At 44.2% G+C, this 15,579-nt stretch overlaps 1 protein-coding gene across 1 annotated transcript in view; it reads right to left on the bottom strand.

The window, feature by feature from the left end:
• The window catches only part of SLC44A1 (solute carrier family 44 member 1), a 158,734-nt gene that overhangs the window by 20,184 nt on the left and 122,971 nt on the right, over positions 1-15,579 (bottom strand). The window contains exons 10-13 of the mRNA XM_056520228.1: positions 13,669-13,834; positions 12,999-13,155; positions 10,126-10,209; positions 2,413-2,550 (exon numbers count right to left, since the gene is read on the bottom strand). Of these exons, the coding sequence (XP_056376203.1) occupies positions 2,413-2,550; positions 10,126-10,209; positions 12,999-13,155; positions 13,669-13,834 (545 nt within the window). The remainder of the gene's footprint in view (positions 1-2,412; positions 2,551-10,125; positions 10,210-12,998; positions 13,156-13,668; positions 13,835-15,579) is intronic.

The following is a 15,579-nucleotide window of genomic DNA, read 5'->3' as shown; positions in this document are numbered from 1 at the left end:
GGTACATAAATGCACAACATATCATACAGTGGGGAAAAAAGTATTTAGTCAGCCACCAATTGTGCAAGTTCTCCCACTTGAAAAGAGGAGAGAGGCCTGTAATTTTCATCATAGGTATACCTTAACTATGAGAGACATAATGAGAAAAAAAATTCATAAAAGCACATTGTCTGATTTTTTTAAGAACGTACAGTGACCCCCGACTTACGATGTCCCCCACATATGATCATTTAAACATACGATGGCCTCTCAGAGCCCATCGTATGTTGAAGGCAGCATCGACATACGATGCTGCTGTGTGTCGGGGCCATCATACAAACAGCTATCTGAGAGCGCTGACAACTTCAGCAACTGACAGATAGTTGTTTAATGTGCCCCGTTCTGCCTCCTGTTACTCACATGCTGTCCTGCTGTGAGCTCTGTGTAAGCCGCCGCCCCCCCCCCCCCCCCAGTGCAGCCATAGCCAATAGCCTGCAGCATCTTGCTGCAGGCATCCAATGAGCTGCTGGCTGCCCTCCCCTTCCTTTCCTATAGAGCTGTAGTCGGCATTGATCGTAATGGAGGACATTCTGTCCCCCCTGAAGGTATTTAAAGAACTGTACAGTACTGTATGCAATGTCACACATCACATACAATACATAGACACACTATACATCAATGTTTCCCTATCAGTGTGCCTCCAGCTGTTGCAAAACTATAACTCCCAGCATGCCCAGACAGTCAATGGCTGTACATGCATGCTGGGAGTTGTAGTTGTGCAACAGCTGGAGGCACCCTGGTTTGTTAAACACTCCCCATACACTCCACATACAATGGGCATCCTAGAACCAATTAGCAGTTTCCCATAGAGATATATTCAACATACAATGGTTCCGAGGCCCCAGAACCAATTACCATTTTTACATAGACATATGTACTCGACATATGATGGTTTCAACATATGATGGTTCTCCTGGAACCAATTAATATCATATGTTGAGGGACCACTGTATTTGCAAATGATGGTGGAAAATAAGTATTTGGTCAATAACAAAAGTTCATCTCTATACTTTCTTATATACGCTTTGTTGGCAATGACAAGAGGTCAAACGTTTTCTATAAGTCTTGACAAGGTATTCACACACTGTTGCTGGTATTTTGGCCCATTCCTCCATGTATAACTCCTCTAGAGCAGTGATGTTTTGGGGCTGTCGCTGGGCAACACAGACTTTCACCTTCCTCCAAAAGTTTTCTATGGGGTTGAGATCTGGAGACTGGCTAGACCACTCCAGGACCTTGAAATGCTTCTTACGAAGCCACTCCATTGCCCGGGCAGTGTGTTTGGGATCACTGTCATGCTGAAAGACCCAGCCACATTTAATCTTCAATGCCCTTGCTAATGGTAGGAGGTTTTCACAAAAAATTTCATGATACATGGCCCCATTCATTCTTTCCTTTACACGGATCATTCGTCCATGTCCCTTGGCAGAAAAACAGCCCCAAAGCATGTTTCTGCCCCCCATGCTTTACAGTTTTCTTTGGATGCAACTCAGCATTCTTTCTCCTCCAAACACCACGAGTTGCGTTTTTACCAAAAGGTTCTACTTTGGTTTCATCTGACCATGACATTCTCCCAATCCTATTCTGGATCATCCAAATGCTCTCTAGCAAACTTCAGATGGGCCTAGACATGTACTGGCTAAGGCAGGGGGACATGTATGGCACTGCATGATTTGAGTCCCTGGCAGCGTAGTGTGTTACTGATGGTAGCCGTTGTTACTTTGGTCCCAGCTTTCTGCAGGTAATTCATTAGGTCCCCCCCGTGTGGTTGTGGGATTTTTGCTCACCGTTCTTGTGATCATTTTGACACCACAGGGTGAGATATTGCGTGGGGCCCCAGATCGAGGGAGATCGCTGGAGATCGCATGTCTTCCATTTTCTAATAATTGCTCCCACAGTTGATTTCTTCACACCAAGCTGCTTGTCTATTGCAGATTCAGTCTTCCCAGCCTGGTGCAGGTCTACAATTTTGTTTCTGGTGTCCTTCAACAGCTCTTTGGGCTTGGCCATAGTGGAGTTTGGAGGTGTCTTTTATACCGATAAGTTCAAACAGGTGCCATTAAATACAGGTAACGAGTGGAGAACAGAGGAGACTCATAAAGAAGAAGTTACAGGTCTGTGAGAGCCAGAAATCTTGCTTGTTTGTAGTAAATTCTTTTTAAAAAAAAATCAGACAATGTGATCTTATGGATTTTTTTTCTCATTATGTCTCTCATAGTTGAGGTATACCTATGATGAAAATTACAGGCCTCTCATCTTTTTAAGTGGGAGAACTTGCACAATTGGTTGGCTGATTAAAAACTTTTTCCCGATTTGAAAAAGACATGATGCAAATAGAAAGTCATGAAGTTACTAGGCATACTGTAAAGTTACCTTCCCAAGGAAGAGCACAAAATCTCCCACCGTGTTGATGGTAGCGACCCTCAGAGCATTTTCCACAAGAATAACTAGGGCATCTTTTGCAGAAGTGCAGAAATTTGTGCTGTTGATCGCAGTGGCTGTATATGCATTCTAACAAAGAAGAAATGTCACCATTGTTAAAAGTGATAAAATGTAAATGTACTCTCTCTCTCTCTCTCTCTCTCTCTCTCTATATTATATATATGTTATAGCTCAATGTATAGGAAAAAAATGAATACAAGGCAGATTCTTTAAGTCCACTATAATTGGGAGTTCACTATACAGTAATGTGCATGATGCCTTACCTACCAGGGCGGATGAGGCGGGACTTCTTTATTGACAGAAAAATAATATGCCCTTTTTGTTTAAGTGCATCACAGATGTACAGATAGTATTCCTAATTTATTTCTTTAGCATAAAAAAACGGTGTTAAAACTAACGCCATTAAGTCCTGCCTGAATGGTGTCTGCATGGAGGCTGCATCATCTATGTCTCGTCCGCAGCCCAAGAAGAGAAAGTCCAAGAAGTACGGGAGGAACTAGTGGTCCTCTGTGCATGCACCCAGCTTGTCTAACAGGCAGCAAGTGCCAGAAGTGTGTACAGTGCAGCTCTGAGCCTCATTAGTTAAAGACTGACAGAGGAAGTGTATTGTTTGCCCACAGAAACACCTCTTCCTCCACAGTTGACACCAGACAGACTGAATATGATAATGGGAGGGCTTTTGGTGGCATAGACTAATGCTAAACTCCATGACATGGATGTGGAAAACATCAGTAAGAAACAGTGAGTAACCTGTTTTGCTTAAATGTTCCATTTTGGGACAAGTACACTTAAAAATGTTATTTATAAGTCATGCTTCAAATTACTTGTCCGTTTCTGTCCTCACAGACCTTCCTGTCTTGTAGTAGGTTGAAATACAGGACAAACTGTTAGGGTATGTTCACACTACGTAATTCCCGTGGAATTCCGTGAGCGGAATTACGTGCTGAGAACATAAACATCAGTGTGAATGGGCTTCCGCGAGACCCATTCACACTGCGGAATTTCAGCCGCTGAAACTGTTCTGCGCAAAGAAAGAACATGTTCATTCTTTGCATGGAAGTCCGCGAACACTGCATAGCCGTCAATGGTGACGGCGCAGTGCCGCACGGTCTTACTGCCGAAGTATTTCGGCGGCCGCCAGAATGGAATCTCCACTCGCGGAATTCTGCAAGCGGAGATTCCGTTCACAATCCATAGTGTCAACATACCCTTAAAGGGGTACTATGATGTCGAACATCTTATCCCCTTATCCACAGTATAGAGGCTAAGTGTCAAATCCCAGCAGAGCAGAGGATTTGACACGCCTGGAGAGAGCCTGGATGCCTGGCAGGAGATTACAGGGGGTCCTAGCGGTTGGAAGACCCATAATCAGACACTTATCCCCAATCCTGTGGAGCTTAGGGTACCCTTTAAGTGAATTTAGACTTATCTCGTGCCATCTCCAGATAGTTTGAAAATTTCAGTATTTTTCAATTTGCCCCATAAACTGTCCTCCATGGTGGTGAACAGACTTTACATCTATAAGGGTAAATAAGCATTAAAAAACCCTCTAAGAACCAGAACAGAAAAACACTGCAAAAGTGCAGACAGCCATTCTTACAAATGCATAATGTAAAGCTGAACTTTGGACAAGAGCAGCAAATTCAGCTGTTGTATACTTTCACTTGCTAGAGATGCTCTTCCCCAGGTCTCAAACTGGAGCTTATTCTATGCCATCGTTTTAGAGTAAAGTTGTCATGAGCTGTCCTGATGTCTGTATAGAAAATGAGATTTTTATGCTTACCGTAAAATCTCTCTCGAATAATCCATTGGGGGACACAGACCATGGGTATATGCTGCTGTCACTAGGAGGCTTGACACTATGGTAACAAGAAAAGTCGGCCATCCCAGGAGGGTATACCCGCCTACAGGCACCTGAACTAATCAGTTTTAGTCCCAGAGCAGAGGACAGACAGGTCAGAAAAAAAAAAACATGAACTGTCCGAGGAAACCACAGAATAAAAATTTACTGAACACACTCTAGGACAGGGAACCGAACCAGGAACACCAGAGAAAATAAGGGCGGGTGCTGTGTCCCCCAATGGATCCTTCGAGAAAAAGATTTTACGGTAAGCATAAAAGTCTCCTTTTCTCTATAAGCTCCATTGGGGGACACAGACCATGGGACGTACCAAAGCAGTCCCTAGGGTGAGCAAAGGATAAACAATCAGGCGGAAGGCTGGACCACCGCCGCCTGCAACACTTTGCGGCCCAGACTAGCATCAGCGGATGCAAAAGTGTGGACCTGGTAGAGTCTTGTGAAGATGTGTAAAGACGACCAGGTGGACGCTCTACAAACCTGTGAGGCTGAAGCCTTGTTGCTGAGAGCCCAGGAAGCCCCGACAGAACGAGTGGAATGAGCAGAAAACCTGAAGGGTGGGGTCTTCCCCTTGCAGCGGTAGGCTTCCGAAATAGCAGATCATATCCACCGAGAAATGGTGGCCTTAGAAGCAGGTTGTCGTTTACGGCGACATTCCGTAAGAACAAAAAAGGAGTCACTCTGACAAAAAGAAGAAGTGACTGAGCCCTCACCACATTCAGTTTGTGGAGCAAACGTTCCTTGGGATGAGATGGAGCCGGACAAAAGGACAGGAGGACGATGTCCTCCTTGAAATGAAAAACAGAAACAACCTTTGGTGTGAAGGACAGAAAACAACTTTGTCCTGGTGTATGATCAGGAAGGGGGAATGGCAGGAGAGAGCTGCCAGCTCTCAAACTCTCCTGATAGAGGTAATAGCGATAAGGAATGCCACCCTTCAAAGGGAGCACCCTGTAGGGCACAAAGAACTAAGTTCAAGTCCCAAGGTGGTGTAGGGGACCTGTAAGGAGGGGCCGCATGGGCCACTCACTGAAGAAAAGTCCAGATATGGGGATCGGACGCTAGAGGACGTTGAAAAAGAATGGAAAGGGCCGAAACCTTAAGGGAACTGAGAGCTAACTGTTGTTCTAGCCCCGACTGCAAAAAGGAAAGAAGTCGAGGTAGAGAGAACGAAACAGGAGAAAAGGAGTGAGATTCACACCAACGAAAATTAATACTGTCAAGTACGGTGGTAAATCTTCGCAGAAGAGGGCTTGCGTGCCCTGAGCATAGTGCAAATCACCTGGGGGGAGAAACCACGAGCCCTCAGAACCGCGGTCTCAACCGCCACGCCATCAAAAGCAGCGACAGTAAATTGGGGTGGCAAAGGGGACCTTGAGAGAGAGGGTCTGGACAAAGAAGGAGGCGCAGCGGAACGTCATCCAGCAGTCGGACCATGTCAGTGTACCACAGCCTCCTGGGCTAGTCCGGAGCCACGAGAACGGCGGGAACGCCCTCTGCTTTGAGTTTCCTCAGGACCCTGGGAAGGAGGGGAAGAGGAGGGAATAGATAAGGAAGGGCAAAGTCTGACCAAGGAATCACCAGGGCATCAAGGGCCAGAGCCAAAAGATCTCGGGACTTCGCCACAAAGTGAGGAACCTTCTGGTTGTGGCGTGACGCAAATAGGTCCACGTCTGGAGTGCCCCAGAGGTTGCAGATCTCTGCAAACACCTCCGAATGAAGAGACCACTCGCTGGGGTAGGCGGAGGATCGGCTAAGAAAGTCAGCTTTCCAGTTGGATACTCCCGGAATGTGGATGCCGCCCAGGTGATTGATATATGCCACAGCAGTGGAGTTGTCTGACTGCACACGAAAAGGACTGTCCTGAAGAAGGATCTCCCAATGGCACAGACAAAGATAGATTGCCCTCAGTTCCAATATGTTGATGGAAAGGAGGGCTTCTCGGGGAGACCAAAGGCCTTGACTGTCCAGTCCCTGAAGACACCTCCCCAACCCAAAAGACTGGCATCAATCGTGATGACTTGTTAACAGAGGGGAAGAAAGGAGCGCCCCTGTAAAAGCAGAGAGGAATGAAGCCACCACAGAAGGGAAAAATTATAGACTGAGTGGGAGTTAGGTTGGACTTGTCCTGATTAACCATCCAACCGAAACAGGACAAGGTTTGAAGGGTGAGACGGAGGCTCTCCCGATTCTGGGTTCTGGTTGGGGCCATGATCAGGAGGTCGTCCAGGTATGGGATCACTGAGACACCTCTCCACTGGGCTATCACAGGCGCCAGGACCTTGGTGAAGACCCTTGGAGTAGTGGCCAGACCGAAGAGAAGGGCCACAAACTGAAAATGGCCTTACAGAACTGCAAAGCGGAGATACCGCTGATGTCCTGGAAAAATTGGAATGTGGAGGGAGGGGTCCCAAATGTGCACTGAGGAAAGAAACTCTCCTTGATCCATGGATGCCACGACCGAACGGAGAGACTCCAATGCGTAAATGGCGGAGGAGAAGATGTTGGTTGAGGTGCTTCAGATCCAAGATCGGGCGAACGGAACCCCCTTTCTTAGGGACCACAAAGAGGTTGGAATAGAAACCCAAAAAACGCTCTTCTGGAGGAACCGGGATGAGGAGGGACTGGAGTGCACCCCGAAAGGCCCTCGCCAGAGAGGGGGACCGGGGAACGAAAAAAGCGATCCCTTGGAAGGGAGGGAAACTCGATCCGGTATCCGTTGGACACCACGTCCCTGACCCAGGAGTCCTGCACGTGTGCGGACCAAATGTCCCAGAAGAGAGAGAAGCAGGTGACCTCACACCCGAGAAAAATCCGCGGGTGGGGGAGTCCCATCAGGCAGAGGTAGGCTTGCGGTTGCCCGCTTTGGCCGAGAAGTGACCGGAACGGTTATTCTAATTCCAGGAGGGACGGGTTTTGAAGGAGGGAGCCTTCTTGTCCCACGAGATCGCCGGTCTGGACGTCCCACTGGAACCAAACGCCCGAAAGGACCGAAAAGAGGTCAACTTTCGATGAGAGGTAGTGATGCCAGCCTTATTTTGGGGTAACAAGGAACTTTTACCACCCGTCGCCTCTGAGATAATCTCATCAGATGGGAAACAGTAAAAGAAAGCTCCGTCAGAGATTTCTTAGAAGCGGCATCCGTGTTCCAGGCCTTGAGCCACATAGAACGATGATGAGCCACCAAATTGCCTGTAGCAAAGGCCGTACAACGGGCTGACTGCATAGAAGCAGTACAGAGATAGCCTCCAGCCCTGGATAGTTGGAAAGCTAAACCAGCCAATTCCTCCGCGGGGGATCCAGAAAGAATACCCTGGTGGAGTTGAGAAGCCCAGACTGAAAGAGCTTTTGACACCCAGGCAGAAGCAAAAGCAGGAAGCAAGGAAGAACCCGCTGCTTCAACTGTGAATTTCGCCAGAGTCTCCACCTTCTTGTCCGCCGGGTCTTTGAAGGAAGCTGTGTCCGCCAATGGCAGACTAGTTGCTTTTGATAGGTGGGAGACCGGAGGGTCCACTGTGGGAGGAGCGGTCCACCGAGTAATAAGGTCCCTTGCGAAACCTTCTTGGTTACTTAAAACTTCTTGTCAGGGTGCCTCCAGGCAGACTCCAGCAAGGCATCAAATTCAGCATGAGAGCTGAAAATCTTAGGTGCAGGTCGGGAACGGTGAAAGGAAACTTCTGGATCCACGTCCGAAGTTCCTGGGTCCTCTAGATGAAAGGTGTTCCTTATCGCCGCGACCAAGGAGTCCGCCAGGCCGGCCGTATCTGTTCGGTCCTCTGAGTCAGAGGCAGAACCACAAACCTCATCTTCCAGTTCTCCAGGAGAGTGAGAACGAGTGGAGGCAGCCTTGGAAGAGGGTGAACCTGACCTGGTGTGCTGATCTAGAGAGCCAGAGCGGCGACCCGGTGAGCGCCCCTTGGAAGAGGCGCGCTTGCGGGCTGCTGAAGCAGATACCTATGAGGGGAGTGCCTATGTCTGCTAGAAGACTCTGGAGATGAGCCGGAGGAACTACCCTTGGTACGCTTGTGAGAGCGCTAAGTATAGGGAGAATGGGTCTCTCTAGAGGGTCGGTTAAAGGAGGACCTAAGGCAGTCACCACGGAACGGGAAACCTGAGCCAAGTCGGAAATAGACAGAGAGGGAAGACACCCATTCTGGAGGGATAGCGGAGCCCACAGGGTCAGGAGAATCCTGAGTAGAAATACCAGGAGGGTCAGGGGAACAAGTGGGTTCAGTAGAACCAGACATTTAAGTATTGCAGCCCTTGCAAGTATAATAGGTGACCAGGGCCAAGGTTAACTGTCTAGAACAGTGTTTCCCAAACGCGGTCCTCTAGCACCCCCAACAGGTCATGTTTTCTTGATTTCCTTAGTCTTTCACAGGTGATATAATTATGGTCAGTGAATCAGGCATCACCACAGTTATATCACCTGTGAAAGTCTAAGGAAATCCAGAAAACATGACCTGTTGGGGGTGCTTGAGGACCGCGTTTGGGAAACACTTGTCTAGAAGGAGGGACAGTTCTGGGTTCGGACATAGCAAATTAAAATACAGAAATACAGTCCTACACCACTGACTTAAAGATCCCCACAACTCAGAAATTGATAGTTGATTGAAAATATAGTATCCAGCCCTAATAAAGAGGAGTGGGATCAAAATAGGGGGTCTCCAGAGGATGAAAATACCTAAAGACCTGAAAGAAAGGGGAAAAAATACTCACCTTAGTCAGAAGAACTTACCTAAAGATGTCTTCAGTAAGCTTTAGTCACCTGCATCATTCCGGGCTGTAACAGCGAGACAAGCAGGGAGGTAGGGGGACCCGGACCCCTGAGGTACAACCCCAGGCGCTGACTGTTGGCCAGAAGGGGTTGACAGTACATCCACGATGTGTGTGCCCCGTCAATCGCAAATGGGGAAACAGTGAACACTATGTTCCCGAGTCCCCACCTAAAAACAGGAAAAGAAAAGGGAGAGAAAAATCTAAACGTCCCTAATCTGGAAAATAAAAAAATGTTTGACCTGGTCTGGGGAACCCCAGACCAGCGTCTGCCTCCTACAGACACTAAGCTAAAACTGATTAGCTCAGGTGCCTGTAGGTGGGTATACCCTGCTGGGAGGGGCCAACTTTTCTTGTTACCATAGAGTCAAGCCTCCTAGTGACAGCAGCATATACCCATGGTCTGTGTCCCCCAATGGAGCCCATAGAGAAACCCACATTACCTGCTATTGCACAATGGAAGTATTTCCTAATAAAATTCCCAAAGAGGAAAGAAAGGGCATTATCAAAGAAGATATTTAATTCATCATTTTTATTTTATTATTTTTGGAGGGAGCTTGCACTACAAACCATTGGTAATGTTTAACATTCTGCAAGATGCATAAAAAATTGTTATACAAGTATAATACTGGATTCAGAGTTGCATTATCTAGGCATTTCCCTTATAGTAAGCCTCTATACAAATGAATGTTATCTTTGATAAGAATGTGAAATATTGGCTCAGTGTTATTTTTATCTATTGCAGTCTACTATCTGCACACAACATCTCTTTACCCCATACACCATTAATAAAAAGTTGATGTAATCTCATAGTCCTGATATACAATGTATGCATAGTTAGAAATAAATAACCTGTCCATAATACAGCACTAAATGTGCTAGGTAGACAGACATTTGGTATGGTATGGCAACTATAAGCTATTCCTTTTTTGGGGCTAGACATATGTTGCTATATTGTGAATACAAAAGTGTATTATGTGTCATGTGGAGTGTACAAATATGGTTCTTACCTGATTTAAATATGTGAGGCACTTTTCTAGACACCAGAGGCAGCAGATACAGGATTTCAACATACAGCGGGCACATGCATTCTCCTAAAACAAAAGATATACATGTCAATGGCAGTCATTTGCAAAGACTTTTCAGATGAGATCTTCATTTTTCACCCAGGTATCATTTAAGATATTAATTTTAACTATACCTTAGTGCTTCAAAATTGCAAATACATCTGTACTATACTTGGGTCTTTTACTTAGCCCTTTTTTCTAATATAAGTGGGGAAAAAGGCATTACAATAGTGTGGCTTTGGAAAACATCCCTAGACATCACACTTTTGACAAATACATTTTTTCAGCATCCCAACTTTCTTTGATACTTTGACTGGTGACATATATTAGATCACCTAGCTATTAATGAAAGGGAAGCTTACAGTAAGGAAAAGAAGGGAAATAATGGATAAGGTACGGTGGACAAAAGCTTTTAGGGGGTATTGTTTCTTCTTGGGGAGACTGCTTACGTACCAATTAACATAGAATGTCTTACATGGATTGCTCCCTGGGAGAAGATATAGAAAAGTAAATCTCCTCTAGAAGGAAGGAGACTGTTTCTAGTGCAAGTTACTGGAGGTAACAGACTCCTTGATTTAGAGCAGCTAGGCTCTTTTTACGGTAAGTCTGGATGTTCTAGATCATGGTTAAAAGCAGTGACTGGATAGGGGGGTGAATTAAAGGACAAAGAATGATGTAATATTCATTATACATTGCCCTTGTCACCTTACCGTCCAGTCACAAGCATCTTGTTTGTCTAAACTTATTTGCATGTTTTATACTTATTTTGTCTCCTTTTGTACATTTATAAGCACTAAAAAAAATAATATTTGAAAGTTATTTCTTTTGTAAGTTTGGTGTTTTAATGCTTTGATGTATCCATCCCCTTTTTTTTATCATGTTATCCCTTTGACTGCAGAAGAGTAGGATGGGGATGTGTGTTGGGTAGCTATTGTCCCGCAATTGGTATGTGGTGAGCAACGAGTGAAAATAGAGTGTGTGGACTTTGTTGGTGTGTGAGTTATGCTAACTTTGCAATCTGCATGCAAGATTGAGTGAGTGGAAACAGAGTAAACCTGCACTGTTGCATTCATCATACAACAATTTCATTCATCATTTTCTTCATTATAAAATTAGCCCAATGTAATAAGAGACCACAAGCTCCTCATTTATCATGGTTACATGAAGATGAAGTCATTTGCATTGCTATTCAAAGAAAACTGATAAGCCCTATGGTCATGTAAATCAATTTAATGGCTAATAGACTTCATCTTGGGCCACTTTAAACAGGAAAAGCACAATTAAGCCACTTATGGATCTTTACAGCCATCTTCATCATTTAGCACAAAGCTCATTACAACATTCAGTTTCTCAGATCTATAGGCAAGAGCTACACTTTTTTTGTAGTAGGAATTTTTTCTTCCACATGGCAAGAACACTTGAGCCATTTTAATATCCCTATATGGAGGAAAAGGATAGCAAATTTAGGCAGCAGAATCTACACTGCAGACCTTATTGAAGTCAATAGGGTCTGCAGCAGTTTTAACTGCTGAAAATCTTCTGCAGACAGCCGCCCATTTCAAACTTGCACCAGGAAACATGCTGTGAGTTTGGCACATAATACCCTTGTGTGAACACACCTTTAAAAGGATTGTTTGAAACTAGACTTCCTTACAAAAATAAGGAGACTGTGGAGCCTGCAAGCACCTATAAAAAAAAGAAATGTTTGCATGGAAGATATTAAGCCTTTTTGCAGTTTGCATTGAAGATATTAAAGGGGTACTCAGCCCCTAAACATCTTATCCCCTATCCAAAGGATAGGGGATAAGTTGTCAGATCACCGGGGTCCCGCTGCTGGGGACCACCGGGATCCCCGCTGCGGCACCCCGCTATCATTACAGCACAGAGCGAGATCGCTCTGCACGTAATGACGAGCAATACGGGGGCCGGAGCATAGTTACGTCACGGCTCCGCCCCTCGTGACATCACGGCCCACCCTGTTCAATACAAGTCTATGGGAGGGGGCGTGGCAGTCGTCACACCCCCTGCCATAGACTTGCATTAAGGGGATAGGCCGTGATGTCACAAGGGGGGCAGAGCCTTGATGTCACGCTGCTCCGTCCCCTGTATCGCCCGTCATTACGCACAGAGCGAACTCGCTCTGTGCTGTAATGATGGCGGGGTGCCGCAGCGGGGATCCCCAGAAGCGGGACCGCGGCGATCTGACATCTTATCCCCTATTCTTTGAATAGGGGATAAGATGTCTAGGGGCGGAGTACCCCTTTAAGCCTTTTAAGCTGGGCTCTCATCATGTTTTCCCCTCTGTTTAGCATATTTGCTGGGAAAAGCTCCTAATGTATACTATATGTTAAGCAGAGGTTTTGGCGAATGCTTAGTAGTTGCAGCTGTCACACCTACACTAATGTGGGATCTGTTTAACGGATACTTTGTGAACTTTTTCTTGACATATTCAAAAAGTGGATGCCATTGTAGTATATGGATTATGTTTAATATATTACAAATCCTGCTGGATGGAATATCATACTTTCCTACTTTATCCCATAATTCATTTTTCTGTGGTACTGACATATGAAGGCAATATTTTTAGCCTCCACTGGGGAAACGTAAGACTTTTGACATGTTTAGCATTTATGTTGGGGGCATTCTTGCCTTCTCTTTAAATGCAAATCAAAAGCAGAAAATTAACAGCCCCTTATAATGGTATTTTAATGCTATTTAAATACTTTAAAAGTGAAATATACCAACAAAAAGCAATACTGATAGAATGCAATGAAATCGAATGTGGCACAGATAAACATAAAATCTATTATGTTTACCTTTCCCTTGAGTTGGCTATGAATGTACATGAGGATCATTCGCGGGATTTTCACCAGAGTAATAATGAAGGCTCCTTTGGCCACTGTCCCAAGATGGTAACGAATCAGTCGATTTACTGAAGCCAGAATGGGAGTAAATGGAAGGTCCCTCTTGTTTCTGCAGATAGATTACAAGTTTATAAAAATGACGTCTCCCATATGTGTCATAGGTAAAGGGGTATTTCAGCCCCGGGGGGAAAAAAAAAAAAAAAAAATAAAGAGTCTGAAAGTAAGGGTGTTACAAAAATAACAAATAAACCATACTCCCCTGCCCTGATCCCTACAGATGGCATTCCAACATCTCTTGGACCCTGATGCCAAGTGCTGCTTCCTGTGATGTATTGTCCCCTCAGGAACTGCCTGTTCAGCCAATTACTGGCTGCAGTGGTGGCCCGACACAGTTAGTAACTGGCTGAGTGGGCAGATTCTGTGCAGATGACGTCATATTAACCAAAAAGCAGAGGTGAGTGGCAGGGGAGTTGACGGAACAGCAGCTGCAGGGATCAGGGCAGGTGAATTAAATTTACTGATATAATACATATAGTTACAGACACGTCCTTCTCTACTTTAAAGGAGTAATGTAACTCACTTCTCCATGTTCAATTAAGCAGATAGTCTATAAACATATTACCTTGTGAAATAATAAGTGACTACTGCTCCTGCAATTGTCATCTGCTGGCAGGCTAAAATGAATTCACTGATCCATATGAGCCCAACTAAATGATACCACCACATGTATTGCAAAGGACCACTGATCTTGAACTCAACAAATCCTTGTTCATTAGTGGATGGGTCACCTGAAGAGAAGTTACATTAAGTGGTTAATAGACTATAAAATACACACTAACTTTATAGTAACCAGAAATATAAACGGTTGGACACCATGATTTTACTGTGGTATTGCCGAGATCATTGGGGGAGATTTATCAAAGGATTTAGACAGTTATTTCCCCCTCTAAGATTGTCGCACAGAAAGTCGCAGTCTAAATACGTGTGATTTTTTTTTTTTAGAGGATTTTCGAACATGATGCATTCTAGTCTATTTTAGACAGAAAAATGCATTGGTGTTGAATTTATCAATAGCGACATTTCGGCAAAAAGTCGCATTGGCCTAAAGTACTCTGAAATGTCAGACCATGGTGGAGCAGGTTTAAATAAAGTCTAAACCGTAGATCCCAAAGTCCGAGCGCAGAATTTATCAAGATTCGTGCGACTTTTGATAAATAAAGCACACAATAGACCGGCCTTACGCTCTGTAGGTTGGTCTATATTGATGCGGGAAATAGACAACTTTGATAAATCTCCCCCATTGCATTTATGGTGAACACATTGTTCTACTACATACCTTTAATTCTGTAAGCATTTCACAATGCAATGTATTTGCAGCGCACACAAATAATTAACAATGGTGTTTAATCGAAAGTTATTCTAGTAGATAGTGTTTGATGGAATGCTACATTACCATCAAGCATGCCAAGATATACTTGCTTTGCATTCTGTGAATGCACAGATTCTGCATATATAGGAAACAGATTTACCTAGAGATTACCTAGTGTAGATAAAAAGTTACTAAGAGCAGGTATTAGAATATGCAATCCACACAGGCTTAATACACAATAACCGAAGATAGGTAGGACTGCAATCACTAAACCACTACGACTCACCCTAAGAATGCAGCCCTTACAGTTGCTCAAGGTGCAGAACAGCTGGGGTACTAAACTGCTAAAATGTACTTCGGCATTAACCCTTGGCACTGCAGCTAATTTCAGCCTTGAAGAAAGCATTTTTTTTTCTATTTTTGCATTATTGTTATAGTAGCCATATCTTTTTCAGATGACATATCCAAATAAGGACTGGTTTTATCATGGAAAGAGTTGTATTTTTAACTACACCAGTTTGGACTGCATATAATGAATTGAAAATTATTATAATTTTTTTTTTTTGCTTTTGTTTTGCTCTTGAACAAATAGAAATTTTGAGTTTTGGGTCTAGAGTGATATTCATGCATTATAAATGACATGTAAGCCTTACTCTGTGGGTCCGTATTACATGAATACAAAATTTACAGAATTTTATATTTACAATTAGAGACCCATAAGGTTTTTATTTTTCACATTAACGGAGTGATGTGACCAAAAATCTGCAATTCTGGCATTGTTGTGCTGATGTTGCAATACCAATTTACCAATTGTGTTTGTGTAAATATATATTTGTTTTTCTTTTTGCTCTTACATTTTTTTCTATAACTTTTTGCGCTTTTCTCCTGAGCTTGCACCTTCCCCATGATGGAAATCTACAGCACAAGACACTAAGGGGGAAGATTTATCAGAACCTGTCCAGAGGAAAAGTTGCTGAGTTGTCCATAGAAACCAATCAGATAACTTCTTTCATTTTTCAAAGGCCTTTTCAAAAATAAAAGAAGTCATCTGATTGGTTGTTATGGGCAATTCAGCAACTTTTCCTCTGGACAGGTTTTGATAAATCTCCCCCTAAGTGCCTGGCACCAATGCTGTAAATGTAAATGTATCTGTGAGACTAAGAA

Source organism: Hyla sarda, chromosome 1 (genome assembly GCF_029499605.1).
Source record: "Hyla sarda isolate aHylSar1 chromosome 1, aHylSar1.hap1, whole genome shotgun sequence".
NCBI classification, from domain to species: Eukaryota; Metazoa; Chordata; class Amphibia; order Anura; family Hylidae; genus Hyla; species Hyla sarda.
The sequence above is the reverse complement of the archived record's forward strand: the minus strand, read 5'-3'. Positions and strand labels throughout refer to the sequence as shown.